An 11799-nucleotide genomic window follows, 5' to 3' on the forward strand; every position below is an offset into this window, starting at 1 on the left:
ACCTTCCAGGCGCTGCCCGCGGCTCGGCCCGGCGCCAGGCCCCGCTCCCGCCAAGCCACGCCCCTCGTGGGAATGGGCGTGACCTCCTATAAAGGACCACGGGGCGGGGCCACCTCATGACATCATTGGGGCGGGGCCACAACCATACCGGGCGTTTGGCCACGCCCCGCGTGGCCGCGAGGGACAGGGGGCGTGACCACCTCCATATATGGAGAAAAGAGCGGGGTCATATAGCACATTTAGAGAGGGCGTGGCCACACCCCATATTTGGAGGAGAGGGGTCATAGAGCATATTTAGAGGGGGCGTGACCACACTCCATATTTGGAGGGGTCCGCGGGGTCGTGCGCCGCCGGACCGGGATCGGTACCGGTTATCGGAGGGACCGGGGCGCTTCTCTGGGCACCGATGGCTCGGCACCGCCCCGGCACAGGCTGTCGCCGTGGGTCGTCGCGGCCGGACCTTGATCCCCCTTGGCCGTCAGCAAACCCGGGCGGGAGCTCTGCTCTGCTCCCTGCCGGGGCTGCAGGTGATGTGAACCGGCCCCGGGAGGCCCGGCCCGGGAGCCCCGGCCCCACCTCCGCCGCCTCAGCGGACTACGGCTCCCGGCGTGCCCGGCGCGCAGGCGCAGTGAGCGCGGGGCGCACGCCGGGCCCGGCATGGCGGAGCCGGAGGCCGCGCAGCCCGGGCGGCCCCCGCCGGGTCCGGGCACGGGAACGGCGGCAGCGGCGGGGGGAAGCGGCGTAGCGGCGGGAGGAGCGGGATCCAGCGACCCGGCCCGGCCCGGGCTGAGCCAGCAGCAGCGGGCGAGCCAGCGCAAGGCGCAGGTGCGGGGGTTCCCCCGCGGGAAGAAGCTGGAGAAGCTGGGGGTCTTCTCGGCTTGCAAGGTGGGGGACACCGGGACCCGGGGGGGCAGGGGGTGCAGGAGGTGGGGTTCAAGGCTGTGCGTGGGTGGGGGATGCAGGAGAGGGGCGCAGGGGGCGCAGGAGGGGGGATGCAAGGACGGGCATGGGTGGGCGGTGCAGGGGATGTAGGAATGGAGGGTTCAAGGCTGGGCATGGGTGAAGGATGCAGGAGGAGGGTGCTGACCTGGGTGGGGGATGCAGGCAGGGGTGCAGGGACGTCTATGGGTATAGGATGCAGGAGGGGGGCTCAGGGGTGCAAGAGGGTGGGTGCAAGGGGTGCAGGAGCGGGTGCTGGCCTGTACAGGGGGTACAGGAGGGAGTGCTGGGCTGTGCATGGGCAGGGGTTGCAGGAGGAGGGCGCTCAGTTGTCTAAAGGAGATGCAGGGACATCCCTGGGCAGGCACTTCAGGGTCCTGGGGCTGCACGCAGAGAAGTGTCGGAGTGGTGGGAGATGCCAGGTGAGGGCTGAGAAAAGCTGATGGGGGTCAACAGGGCTAAGTGGGAACCAGGGAAATCATTTGGCCCTAGAAGGTGGCTGCCTTGGCACGTGGCAGCCACTGTGACGGCCACTCCTGTCCCTCGTCCCAGGCCAACGACGCCTGCAAGTGCAATGGCTGGAAGAACCCCAACCCCCCCACAGCCCCCCGCATGGACCTGCAGCAGCCGGTGACCAACCTGAGCGAGCCCTGCCGGAGCTGTGGCCACACACTGGGTAACCACTGCGGGACCCCTGGGCAGGGCAGTGGTGCTGACCCCATCCCAGTCTCACCACGGCTTTCTCTCCGGCACAGCGGACCACGTGTCCCACCTGGAGAACGTCTCAGAGGAGGAGATCAACCGTCTGCTGGGCATGGTGGTGGATGTGGAGAACCTCTTCATGTCCGTGCACAAGGAAGAGGACACGGACACCAAGCAGGTGTATTTCTACCTGTTCAAGGTGCGTCTGGGGCTGGGCACTTCTCACTGCCCCACCTCCAGGGGGCTTGTGCAGAGTCCCTGGGCATTGCAGGGGAGCTGGGGCTGCTGTCACACTGCTCGTGCTCTGCTGGGGGTGGAGCTGTGGCTGTGAGCTGTCCCACAGCCCAGCCAGAGACCTGACCTGGAGTGACTTCCTGGCTTGGAATTTCCTGGGAGGGGGGTTTCTAGGGCATGAATGAGCATGCTCCTAGGGGGACCCTGATGCCTTCCTGACTGTAGAAATCAGAGCAGCCCCGTGGCAGCATTTGGCCACCTCCACCACTGCTGGAGCAGCTGGTTCCTGGGCCTGTGGTGACCATGTGGTGTCTTTGTAGCTGCTGCGAAAGTGCATCCTGCAGATGAGCCAGCCTGTGGTCGAGGGGTCCCTGGGGAGCCCTCCCTTTGAGAAACCAAACATTGAGCAGGTGAGTCTGCTGTCAGGCTCGTGCACTGCCCTGATAGCTTGTCCTGTGTTCTGCTGCTCTTGCATGGTCCCCTCGCTTTTCGGGAGGCAGCACAGGAGGGCCCGGAGCAGTCCCTGGCACCCTCCCACCACCCCATCCCCTCCCCAGGGAGTCCTGAACTTTGTGCAGTACAAGTTCAGCCACTTGCCGCCCAAGGAGCGCCAGACCATGTACGAGCTCTCCAAGATGTTCCTGCTCTGCCTCAACTACTGGAAGCTGGAAACGCCGTCACAGTTCCGGCAGCGCTCCCAGAACGACGATGTGGCCACCTACAAAGTCAACTACACCAGGTGAGGACAGGGAGGGTGCTGAGCCAGCCACCCTGAGGTCTGACTCCGGGACTCTCCCCAGCTTTCCCAGATTGTTGGTCCCTTAGGAGAGCCGGCATCCAGTGGGGACACCGCTTCCAAATGTCAGCCATGCCCTCCATCCACCTGCTCCCCTCCTGGCAGCCTTGTCCCAGGAGGGATATGGATGCTCTGGAGTCTCCGGTCACTGGAGCCCCTTCTTGTCCCATAGGTGGCTGTGCTACTGCCACGTGCCACAGAGCTGTGACAGCCTGCCCCGCTACGAGACCACCCACGTCTTCGGGCGCAGCCTCCTTAAGTCCATCTTCACGGTCACCCGCCGGCAGCTGCTGGAGAAGTTCCGTGTGGAGAAGGACAAGCTGGTGCCAGAGAAGCGGACGCTGATCCTCACCCACTTCCCCAAGTAGGTGCCCCGTGTGGGGGTGGCTGCTGGAGTACTGAGGGGGCTCCTCCCTTGGGACCCCTGCACACCAACGTGCCACTCCCTGCCAGGTTCCTCTCCATGCTGGAGGAGGAGATCTACGGCGAGAACTCTCCGATTTGGGAGGCCGATTTCACGGTGCCAGCCACAGAGGGTGCCCAGCTGGTGTCTCGCCCAGGTATTTTGGGGAGCAGCCCCCCAATTTGGTGGCTGTGGGATAAAGGGCCGAGGTGTGGGTGAGCCATGGTGGTGGCAGTGGCTGGGCTGCCGTGGCGTGACGAGGTGCTTTCTGGCTGTCACGGGCACCTTGGGTCTGTTCCAGCTGCGGTCAGCACTGTTGCCGTGCCCACCACTCCGCTCTTCAGCAAGAAGCTCAGCAGCAGCAGCTCGGCTGCCAGCCTGGATGCCAGTGCACCGGAGCCCCTGCCAGGTAGGACCAGTGTGAGCCTGTGTCACAGAGCTGGAACGGTCCCTGGTCCCTCCCAGTGCTGGATGTGCCGCTCTGCTCTGCTCCCAGGGGAGAAGCGGAAGCTGCCCGAGAGCCTGACACTGGAAGATGCCAAGCGGATCCGTGTCATGGGAGACATCCCCATGGAGCTGGTGAACGAGGTCATGTTGACCATCACGGACCCCGCTGCCATGCTGGGCCCTGAGGTAGGGGCTGGGGATGCTGAGGTGGCTCCGGTGCTCTCTGTGGCCCACAGAGCTTCTTTCTCAGTGTGCCAGGGTGGAGTGGGGCTCCCCCCACAGCAGCTGTGCGGGGCCAGTGACCCCCACCCTGCCCCCCCAGACCAGCCTGCTGTCGGCCAACGCGGCGCGGGACGAGACGGCGCGGCTGGAGGAGCGGCGCGGCATCATCGAGTTCCACGTCATCGGCAACTCCCTCTCACAGAAGTCCAACAAGAAGATCCTGATGTGGCTGGTGGGGCTGCAGAACGTCTTCTCGCACCAGCTGCCCCGCATGCCCAAGGAGTACATCACTCGCCTCGTCTTTGACCCGTGCGTGGCTGAGGGGCGCGGGGGGGCTGGTCTGGGGGGCTCTCCTCACCCTCGGCCGTGCTGCCCGCAGGAAGCACAAGACCCTGGCACTGATCAAGGACGGCCGAGTGATCGGGGGGATCTGCTTCCGCATGTTCCCCACCCAGGGCTTCACGGAGATTGTCTTCTGTGCTGTCACCTCCAACGAGCAAGTGAAGGTGAGAGCGGGGAGAAGAGGGGTGGGCGCATGTGAGGGTTCCCAGCAGCCCAGCATGAACAGATTGGTCTTGCTGTAGATGGAGTAGGGGTGCCCCAGCCCCTTGGGCAGCCAGACCTGCTCACCACTGTCCAGCCCCAAATGGTGGTAGTTGCTCCAGGACCTCTTCCAGCTGCCATGTCCATGCTGGTAGGGGGCTGTGCATCCCAACTCGGGCTGCCTGGGGGTTCCCTGTCTCACGGCGACTCCCCCAGGGCTATGGGACGCACCTGATGAACCACCTGAAGGAGTACCACATCAAGCACAACATCCTCTACTTCCTCACCTATGCAGACGAGTACGCCATCGGCTACTTCAAAAAGCAGGTGGGCTCCTTCTCCTGGGCAAGCCCCCACCGGCCCTGCTGCCCTGCTGCCCCCTTCCATCTGTCCCCTCCCTCCTAGGGCTTTTCCAAGGACATCAAGGTCCCCAAGAGCCGCTACCTGGGCTACATCAAGGACTATGAGGGGGCGACCCTGATGGAGTGTGAGCTGAACCCTCGCATCCCCTACACCGAGCTCTCCCACATCATCAAGAAGCAGAAGGAGGTACAGCCCAGGGCTGGGTGGGAGGGCAGGTGGGCGCTGCCAGCCACCCCCCAAAGGCAGGGGAGAGGTGTGGGGCTGTGCTAGCCCTGGGAGCAGGCTCGCAGGGCAGAGAGGGGACACTGGTGGTGTTGACAGTGGCTGGGGTTGGCTCTGGCCCTGGGCAGTGGGTCTGTGGGGTTCCACATCATGGTATAGCTCCCTGCAGCCCCTGCTCATCTCCCCCCTTCCAACGCCCTTCCCTGCAGATCATCAAGAAGCTGATAGAGAGGAAACAGGCACAGATCCGCAAGGTCTACCCAGGCCTCACCTGCTTCAAGGAAGGTGTGCGGCAGATCCCCATCGAGAGCGTCCCTGGCATCCGTGAGTCCTGGTGGGGGGGTCTCACAGGAGGGCTCCGTCCTTCCTGCCCATGGCTGCAGGGCAGACATGGTGACACTGACACTTGTATTCCAGGAGAAACAGGATGGAAACCACTGGGGAAGGAGAAGGGGTGAGTGCTGCATGAGGGAGTGGGCGTCCTGCAGCAGCTGGGCTGGGGGCTGAGCTTGGACTGCCCTTTGCTCCTGGCACTGCCTGGCCCTGCAATGGAGAGAGGCTGACAGGTGCTGGCTTTGTCCTGCAGGAAGGAGCTGAAGGACCCGGACCAACTCTACAACACCCTGAAGAACCTCCTGGCCCAGATCAAGGTGAGGGCAGGACGGGACCCTCACTCCGGAGTGCATAACTCCTCATAGCCCTCAGAGCTGCCTCCCTGGGATGGGCTGTGAAGGGCTCTGCCCTCAGGGGCTGCTGGGGTGACACAGGCGCAGGGGGAGCAGGACCCCTGTGTGCTGGAGTCGGCAGGGGCTGTGTATGCTTGCTGCTCTAACTGCCCCCCACCTCTCCCCAGACCCACCCCAGCGCGTGGCCCTTCATGGAGCCAGTGAAGAAGTCAGAGGCACCAGACTACTATGAAATCATCCGCTTCCCCATCGGTAGGTGGCTGTGTCTGGTCCCCCGGGGCAGGATGGTGGGGGGGCTGGATATCCCCCCTTCGTTGTGGGATCTGAGCTGGGGACTCACGTTTGGGGTGGTGGGAGCCCCGGGACAGCCCAGCAGACAAAAGGATGAGTTGGGACCCGTGCTTGGTGCCCAGCTCTGTGGCTGGGGATGCAGAGGCCTGGGGCGGGGTCCTGACCCTTCCCCACCCCCAGACCTTAAGACCATGACCGAGCGCCTGAAGAACCGCTACTATGTCACCAAGAAGCTGTTCATCGCTGACCTGCAGCGCATCATCACCAACTGCCGCGAGTACAACCCGCCTGACAGCGACTACTGCAAGTGTGCCAACACCCTGGAGAAGTTCTTCTACTTCAAACTCAAGGAGGGGGGGCTCATCGACAAGTAGGGGGGCTGGCCTGGACCTGCCATGGCCACCAGCCACCCAATGGGAGGGACAGGGCTCCTGTGGGACCCACCCCACTCCATGGGCAAGAGCTGCTGGAGGAACTGGTGCTGCTGAGCAGCCTGGGGAGCTGGACCTTCCTTTCTGGGGGTTGAGGGGGCCAGTGGGGCTGGTGCTTTTAACTTTGAGATGCTCTGGCTGCCTCTTGTAGGGAGCAGGGTTGAGGCTGGAGCTACCTCATCAGGATCTTCCTGGAGCAGGGGCAGCACTGAGTTCCTGCCTCAGCCTGGGGTGTAGGACCCCCCCGACCCTGGTGTGTCCCCCCTCCCTGGGGTCGTGCCTTCTGCCCTGGCTCCCTGTGACAGGGTAGGGGCACACAAGTGCTTTGGTTTCCGCTCCGTCCACGCACAGGCAGCCCCTGCCCTTGTGTTGAATGTACGGCGGGGTCAGCCCTGTGCCTGGGCTGCCTGCAGCGGTGCTGCTCCTGGGCCAGGCTCCTGCTGGGAGGGGGGCTCTGCCCTGCACCCCCAGCTCCTGCTGCCTCTCAGCTATTCCCTCCCCCTGGGGCAGGTCTGCCCTCCCTGCCTGTACTTCCTCCTTGCCTGTACATCCATTGTCCCTGCCTGTACATCCTACCTGCCCTTTCTGCCAGCCAGGGGTAGGGGGTGCTTCCAGTCTCAGTCCTGCCCCTCTGAGTGCCAGGGCAGGGGGCTCCCTGGTGCTGTGGTGGCCTCTGTTCCCCCTGCTCTGCCCGGGCTGGCAGCCACCTCTGCTCGCCTCCCTCCTTGTGCTCCTTCTCCCCCCTTCCCTGCCCCCCACTCACCCCCATTCCACTTGACTGGTGTTTTGTTGGTTTTTCGGGATTTTTGTTTGTTTTGTTTTGTTTTTTTTAATAATAAATGTCCTTGTGCAGCCCCAGCTCCCTCCTTGGGGCTCACCCCAGCGCGGTGGGTGGGGGGACAGCGTGGGGTGTTCTGGGGGTGTTTGTGCTGGGGAGGGGAACAGGAACAGCTCAGGATGGGGAGAGCTTGAAGAGCCCCGCGGATGGGCTGGGGTACACCGGGCAGAGCTGCGGTGCAGGGGCTGGTTGGGGTGCACAGTGCTGCCCCGGGGTCGCGGAGAGGCGAGGGAGCCGCGGGGGGGCTGTGGGAGCCGCGCCCCGTTTCGGTTGCGGTTCGCAGCCAGGGTTCGCTGGGGGGTTCCCGGGCTGGGCGGCTCGGCTCGGCTCGGCTCGGCTCGGCTCGGGTGGCCCCAGCGCGGCCGGCGAGGACACCCCTGGCTGGGCCCCGCCCCGCCGGGACCGGCAGGACGCACCGCTTTCAGTTTCGTTTCCCGGCTGGTCCCGGCTGCGGGGCACGGACGGCGGGGCCCGGAGCGGCACGACTCGGACCGGCACGACTCGGACCGGCAGGGAATGGAGCTCCGGGGGTACCAGCGGGAGGCGGCGGCCCCGGCCCTGCGTGGCCGCAACAGCATCGTCTGGCTGCCCACGGGCGCCGGCAAGACCCGCGTTGCCGTCCACGTCTGCCGTCGGCACCTGGAGAGCCGGCGGGGCGGCAAGGTGGCCGTGCTGGTCAACAAGGTGCTGCCCTGCCCCGGGACAGCGGGAGCCGCGGGTGCCGGTCCCGGCCGGCGCTGAGCGGGGTCCTGTGGTCGCAGGTGCACCTGGTGGACCAGCACGTCGAGAAGGAGTTCCACACACTGCAGGACACCTTCAAGGTAACGTCCATCAGCGGAGACACCAGCCACAAGGTCTTCTTTGCCTACCTGGTGAAGAAGAGTGATGTTGTCATCTGCACAGCCCAGATCCTGCAGAATGCCCTGGTCAGCACTGAAGAGGACATGCAGGTGGACCTGACAGGTAGGTGTTGGATCCCGCATCCTGCTGGTCCCAAGACCCTGGCTGAGCCCCCAGCTGAGCCCCCATCTCACCCCACTCCCCTCCCTGGTCTGGCACAGATTTCTCACTGCTGGTGATAGACGAGTGCCATCACACACACAAGGACTCTGTCTACAACAAGATCATGCTGAGATATCTCCAGGGCAAACTCAGTGGACAGCAGGACCTGCCACAAGTCCTGGGGTTGACAGCATCCCCTGGCACTGGGGGGGCAACCTCCTTCGAGGGGGCTGTAGAGCACATCCTGCAGGTGGGTCCTGTGCCCCCCATCCTGTGTTGGCACAGCTTCCCCAGGGATACAGCAGGATATTCCTTGTGATGGGGGTTGATGCTCAGGTGTTGGGCAGACCAGGGGAACATTCCTAAACTTGCCAGAGTGTCAGTGAGCACCACGTGCTGCATTGTCCTGGGCTGCTGGGCTTATGGCTGGAAGTGGGGTCTTTGCCTCTCAGATCTGTGCCAACTTGGACACTGAGAAGATCACGTCGGCACAGGAGGAGGTGCAGCAGCTGCAGAGCCACATCCCGCAACCCAGGAAGCAGTATGACCTGTTCCAGGAGAGAGCACAGGTGAGGGGCGGCTGCTCAAAGCCATGGGGCTGCTTGCTGGGTGGAAGATGAGACCCCCCCCCAAGCTCTGCCGAGTGGGGGGGCTGCATCCCTCCGTCCGCTTCGCTCAGGCCAGTGAGAGGAATCAATTGACCCAGAGCTTTGGTGCCGGGGGATCCTGCAACTGTCCAGGTCCCGCTATGCAAACAGCTATGGTTTCTGGGTCCTGAGCCCCTCCCTGCTCCCAGGACCCCTTTGGCGACCGGCTGAAGAAGGTGATGGAGCAGATCCATCAGTACATGGAGATGCCGCACTCATCACAGGACTTCGGCACGCAGATTTACGAGCAGCGCGTTATGGAGCTGGAGAAGAGAGGTGAGGGGGCGGCAGTGTGGGTGTGGTGGGGCCGAGCCGCGGGGACGGGCTGTGACCACCGTGCCCCCCGGCCCTGCCAGCCTCAGAGATGTTTTGCCGCAAGACTCGGGCGTGTGCCCTGCACCTGCGCAAGTACAACGACGCTCTGCTGATCAACGACACCGTGCGGATGGTCGACGCCTTCCAGTGCCTCCAGCAGTTCTACAGCACTGAGAGGGATGCAAAGGACCCCACCGAACAGTTCCTCACCACCATGTTTGAGGGTAACAGAAGGGCCTGCAGGGGAGTGGTGCTGGCTGCATTTGGGGGACGGGGAGTCCCTTTGACACCCCTCTTGCCTGCACAGAGAACAGAGAGATCCTGCAGGCACTTGCTGGGGACCAGCGCTATGAGAACCCCAGCCTGGGCAAGCTGGAGGAGATCCTGCGGGATCACTTCCAGCCCCTGGGTGCTTCTCGTGGCATTGTCTTCACCAAGACACGGCAGAGCGCCCACAGCCTGCTCAGCTGGCTGCAGGGCACGGCCACGCTCCGCGGGCAACACATCAGGGCCGCCGTCCTCACCGGCGCTGGCTACAGCAACCAGACCAGGCACATGACCCAGGTGAGCAGAGGGTGGGCAGGACCCCACTCTTCATGTTTTGGGGATGCTGTACATGCTGTGAGGGCCTCAGAGCCCTGCACAGCTGCTGAAGCATCACCCCTGTCCCCTCAGAATGAACAGCAAGATGTGATCAAGCAGTTCCGTGAGGGAACCCTCAACCTGCTCTTCTCCACCAGCGTGGCCGAGGAGGGCCTGGACATCCCTGAGTGCAACATTGTGGTCCGCTATGGGCTGATGACCAACGAGATCGCCATGATGCAGGTGCTGCCCGGGCTTCCTCTGGCCCTTGCTGGGATGCCCCAAAGCCATGGGGGTGGGACATGGGGGTTCTTGCATTCCTCGCCCGCTGACAGAGCCCTGGGGATGAGCCCAGCCCCTGGTAGAACACCTGCTTGGCAAGGCACAGGGGAGGGCAGAGGTGGCTCCATCCTCACAGGGTGGCACGGAGGGGCCGGTCATGTCCCTCCTCTGCTGACTGAAGCATTTGGCCCCTTGCACTTCAGGCCCGGGGCCGTGCCCGTGCTGAGAACAGTGTCTATTCCATCCTCGCCAAAGCCAACAGCAAAGAGGTGTCCCGAGAGCTGCTCAACGAGGACCTGGTGAAGCTCATGGAGAGGGCAATCCAGGAGGTGCAAGCCATGCCTGAGCAGGAGTATCGCCAAAAGGTGGGTGTTGGGCTCTGCCCTGGGCACTGGGAGGGCCAGGCAGCTCGTGCCTGCCTCTACACCCTGAGTTTGGCTACCTGCTGTGCCCCAGGGCAGCACCAGCTCCTAGGATGGGGTTGTGTGAGGGGCATGGGACAACATGTGTCTGTCCCATCCTGCCCTGCCCATCCTGCCCTGTGGCTTGTGCTCCTGGGATGGTGCATCACTCCGTGGCTCTGGATCTTGTCATCTCTGCCATCTGTCCTTGCCCACAGCCCTGCACTGACCCCTGTCCCCCCTGCCCTCTGCAGATCCGGGAGCTGCAGCGGGTGGCCGTAGCCACCTGGCTGATGAAGGAGGCCAGGATCAGCGAGCGGCGGCAGCTGCACGACCCGGACGCTGTTTACCTGCACTGTGTCAGCTGTGGCACGGCCGTGTGCCGCGGCAGCGACATCCGCACCGTGGAGGGCATACACCACGTCAACGTCAACCCCAACTTCGGGTAGGAGCCTGGCATGGGCAAGGGTGAGCAGGCAGATGGGCAGGAGTGGCACCAGCCTGCTGCCGGCTCTTTCTTGGGGACCCCGGTCAAGGGAGCTCACGGGGACTTTGACTGTGTGACTACAGCAGTGCCTGTGCTGCCCTGTCTGTGTCCCCTGGACCATTGTCCTTAGCGTCTGTCGGGCCCTTCCTTGCAGGTTGTATTACAGAGTTTCCTCTGGGAAAATACAGTTCCAGCGGACTTTTAAGGACTGGGAGCCCGGCTGCCGTATCTCCTGCAGTGAGTGCAGCCAGGTGAGCACCACAATTCCCCTGGGGCTGCAGCCCAGGCAGAGCTGGAGGGGCAGGAAGGGCTGTGCCTTGTGCCCCAGCTCCCGGCTGAGGAATGGAGCTGTGTCCCCCCTGCACGCGCTCGTGTCATGTGTGCTGGGGGACATGGACACAGGCTGTCTCCAAAGGGGGATGTGCCCTGGGAGCAAGGAGCTGCCCCACGCCCTGCAGCCTGGGGATGCTGCATGTGGGCTGTGTGACTGTCCCCTCCCTGCCCACACAGGACTGGGGGATGGAGATGCTGTACCGCCAGGTGAAGCTGCCCATCCTCTCCATCAAAAACTTTGTGGTGAAGACACCGGCAGAGAAGAGGAGGTACAAGAAGTGGAGTGCAGTGACATTCCCCATCAAGGAGTTCGACTACCTGGAGTACTGCTCTGACACTCAAGGCCTGTCCTTCTAGCAAAGGCTCTGTCCAGAAGAGGACTATTCACAGGGCACCTTCAGGGACAGTAGAACCCTTGGACAGAGAGCCACGGCTCATTCCTCTCTTCCTTGCTGGACCAAGCTGCTGCAGCACATGCCTCACCAGAGCCTGTGCCTGCCTAAGGAGCTTTGCTGCACCCACACAGAAATGATGAGACAGTGGGATGGGAAACCACCTCAACCCTTCGCTGTTCCCCATGCCCCTGCCTTCCCCTCCTGCCCCCCACACTGCAGACTCAGGGGGATCTCTGCA

At 63.6% G+C, this 11799-nt stretch overlaps 2 protein-coding genes across 2 annotated transcripts; both read left to right on the forward strand.

The window, feature by feature from the left end:
* The first annotated feature begins 533 nt into the window (after positions 1–533).
* On the forward strand, positions 534–7131 carry KAT2A (lysine acetyltransferase 2A). Its single transcript, XM_027746069.2, has 18 exons — positions 534–885; positions 1492–1615; positions 1695–1840; positions 2196–2285; positions 2433–2614; positions 2844–3035; positions 3125–3231; positions 3376–3483; positions 3571–3707; positions 3844–4052; positions 4123–4249; positions 4503–4613; positions 4692–4835; positions 5081–5195; positions 5289–5325; positions 5458–5521; positions 5725–5809; positions 6029–7131. The coding sequence occupies exons 1-18, from the start codon at positions 658–660 to the stop codon at positions 6220–6222; spliced, it is 2400 nt and encodes a 799-aa protein (XP_027601870.1). The 5' UTR covers positions 534–657; the 3' UTR covers positions 6223–7131.
* A 355-nt stretch (positions 7132–7486) lies between these two features.
* DHX58 (DExH-box helicase 58) lies at positions 7487–11523 on the forward strand. Its single transcript, XM_027746090.2, has 12 exons — positions 7487–7801; positions 7879–8080; positions 8179–8369; positions 8572–8688; positions 8916–9042; positions 9123–9305; positions 9389–9645; positions 9757–9906; positions 10149–10310; positions 10601–10791; positions 10988–11084; positions 11344–11523. Exons 1-12 carry the CDS (start codon positions 7634–7636, stop codon positions 11521–11523), a joined length of 2025 nt encoding a protein of 674 aa, XP_027601891.2. The 5' UTR covers positions 7487–7633.
* Positions 11524–11799: the final 276 nt, after the last annotated feature.

The sequence above is a fragment of the Pipra filicauda genome, unplaced genomic scaffold, assembly GCF_003945595.2.
Source record: "Pipra filicauda isolate LSUMZ 115617 unplaced genomic scaffold, ASM394559v2 scaffold193_size2426894_pilon, whole genome shotgun sequence".
In the NCBI taxonomy this organism is placed as follows: Eukaryota; Metazoa; Chordata; class Aves; order Passeriformes; family Pipridae; genus Pipra; species Pipra filicauda.

Excerpts from the sequence above, each read along its gene's own strand:
- KAT2A (XM_027746069.2), top strand. The coding sequence starts at position 658 with ATGGCGGAGCCGGAGGCCGCGCAGCCCGGGCGGCCCCCGCCGGGTCCG. Across the intron at positions 886-1,491 it reads GGGTCTTCTCGGCTTGCAAG|GCCAACGACGCCTGCAAGTG; the intron begins GTGGGGGACACC and ends CCCTCGTCCCAG. Across the intron at positions 3,036-3,124 it reads ATCCTCACCCACTTCCCCAA|GTTCCTCTCCATGCTGGAGG; the intron begins GTAGGTGCCCCG and ends ACTCCCTGCCAG.
- DHX58 (XM_027746090.2), top strand. The coding sequence starts at position 7,634 with ATGGAGCTCCGGGGGTACCAGCGGGAGGCGGCGGCCCCGGCCCTGCGT. Across the intron at positions 8,689-8,915 it reads TGTTCCAGGAGAGAGCACAG|GACCCCTTTGGCGACCGGCT; the intron begins GTGAGGGGCGGC and ends CCCTGCTCCCAG. Across the intron at positions 11,085-11,343 it reads CCTGCAGTGAGTGCAGCCAG|GACTGGGGGATGGAGATGCT; the intron begins GTGAGCACCACA and ends CTGCCCACACAG.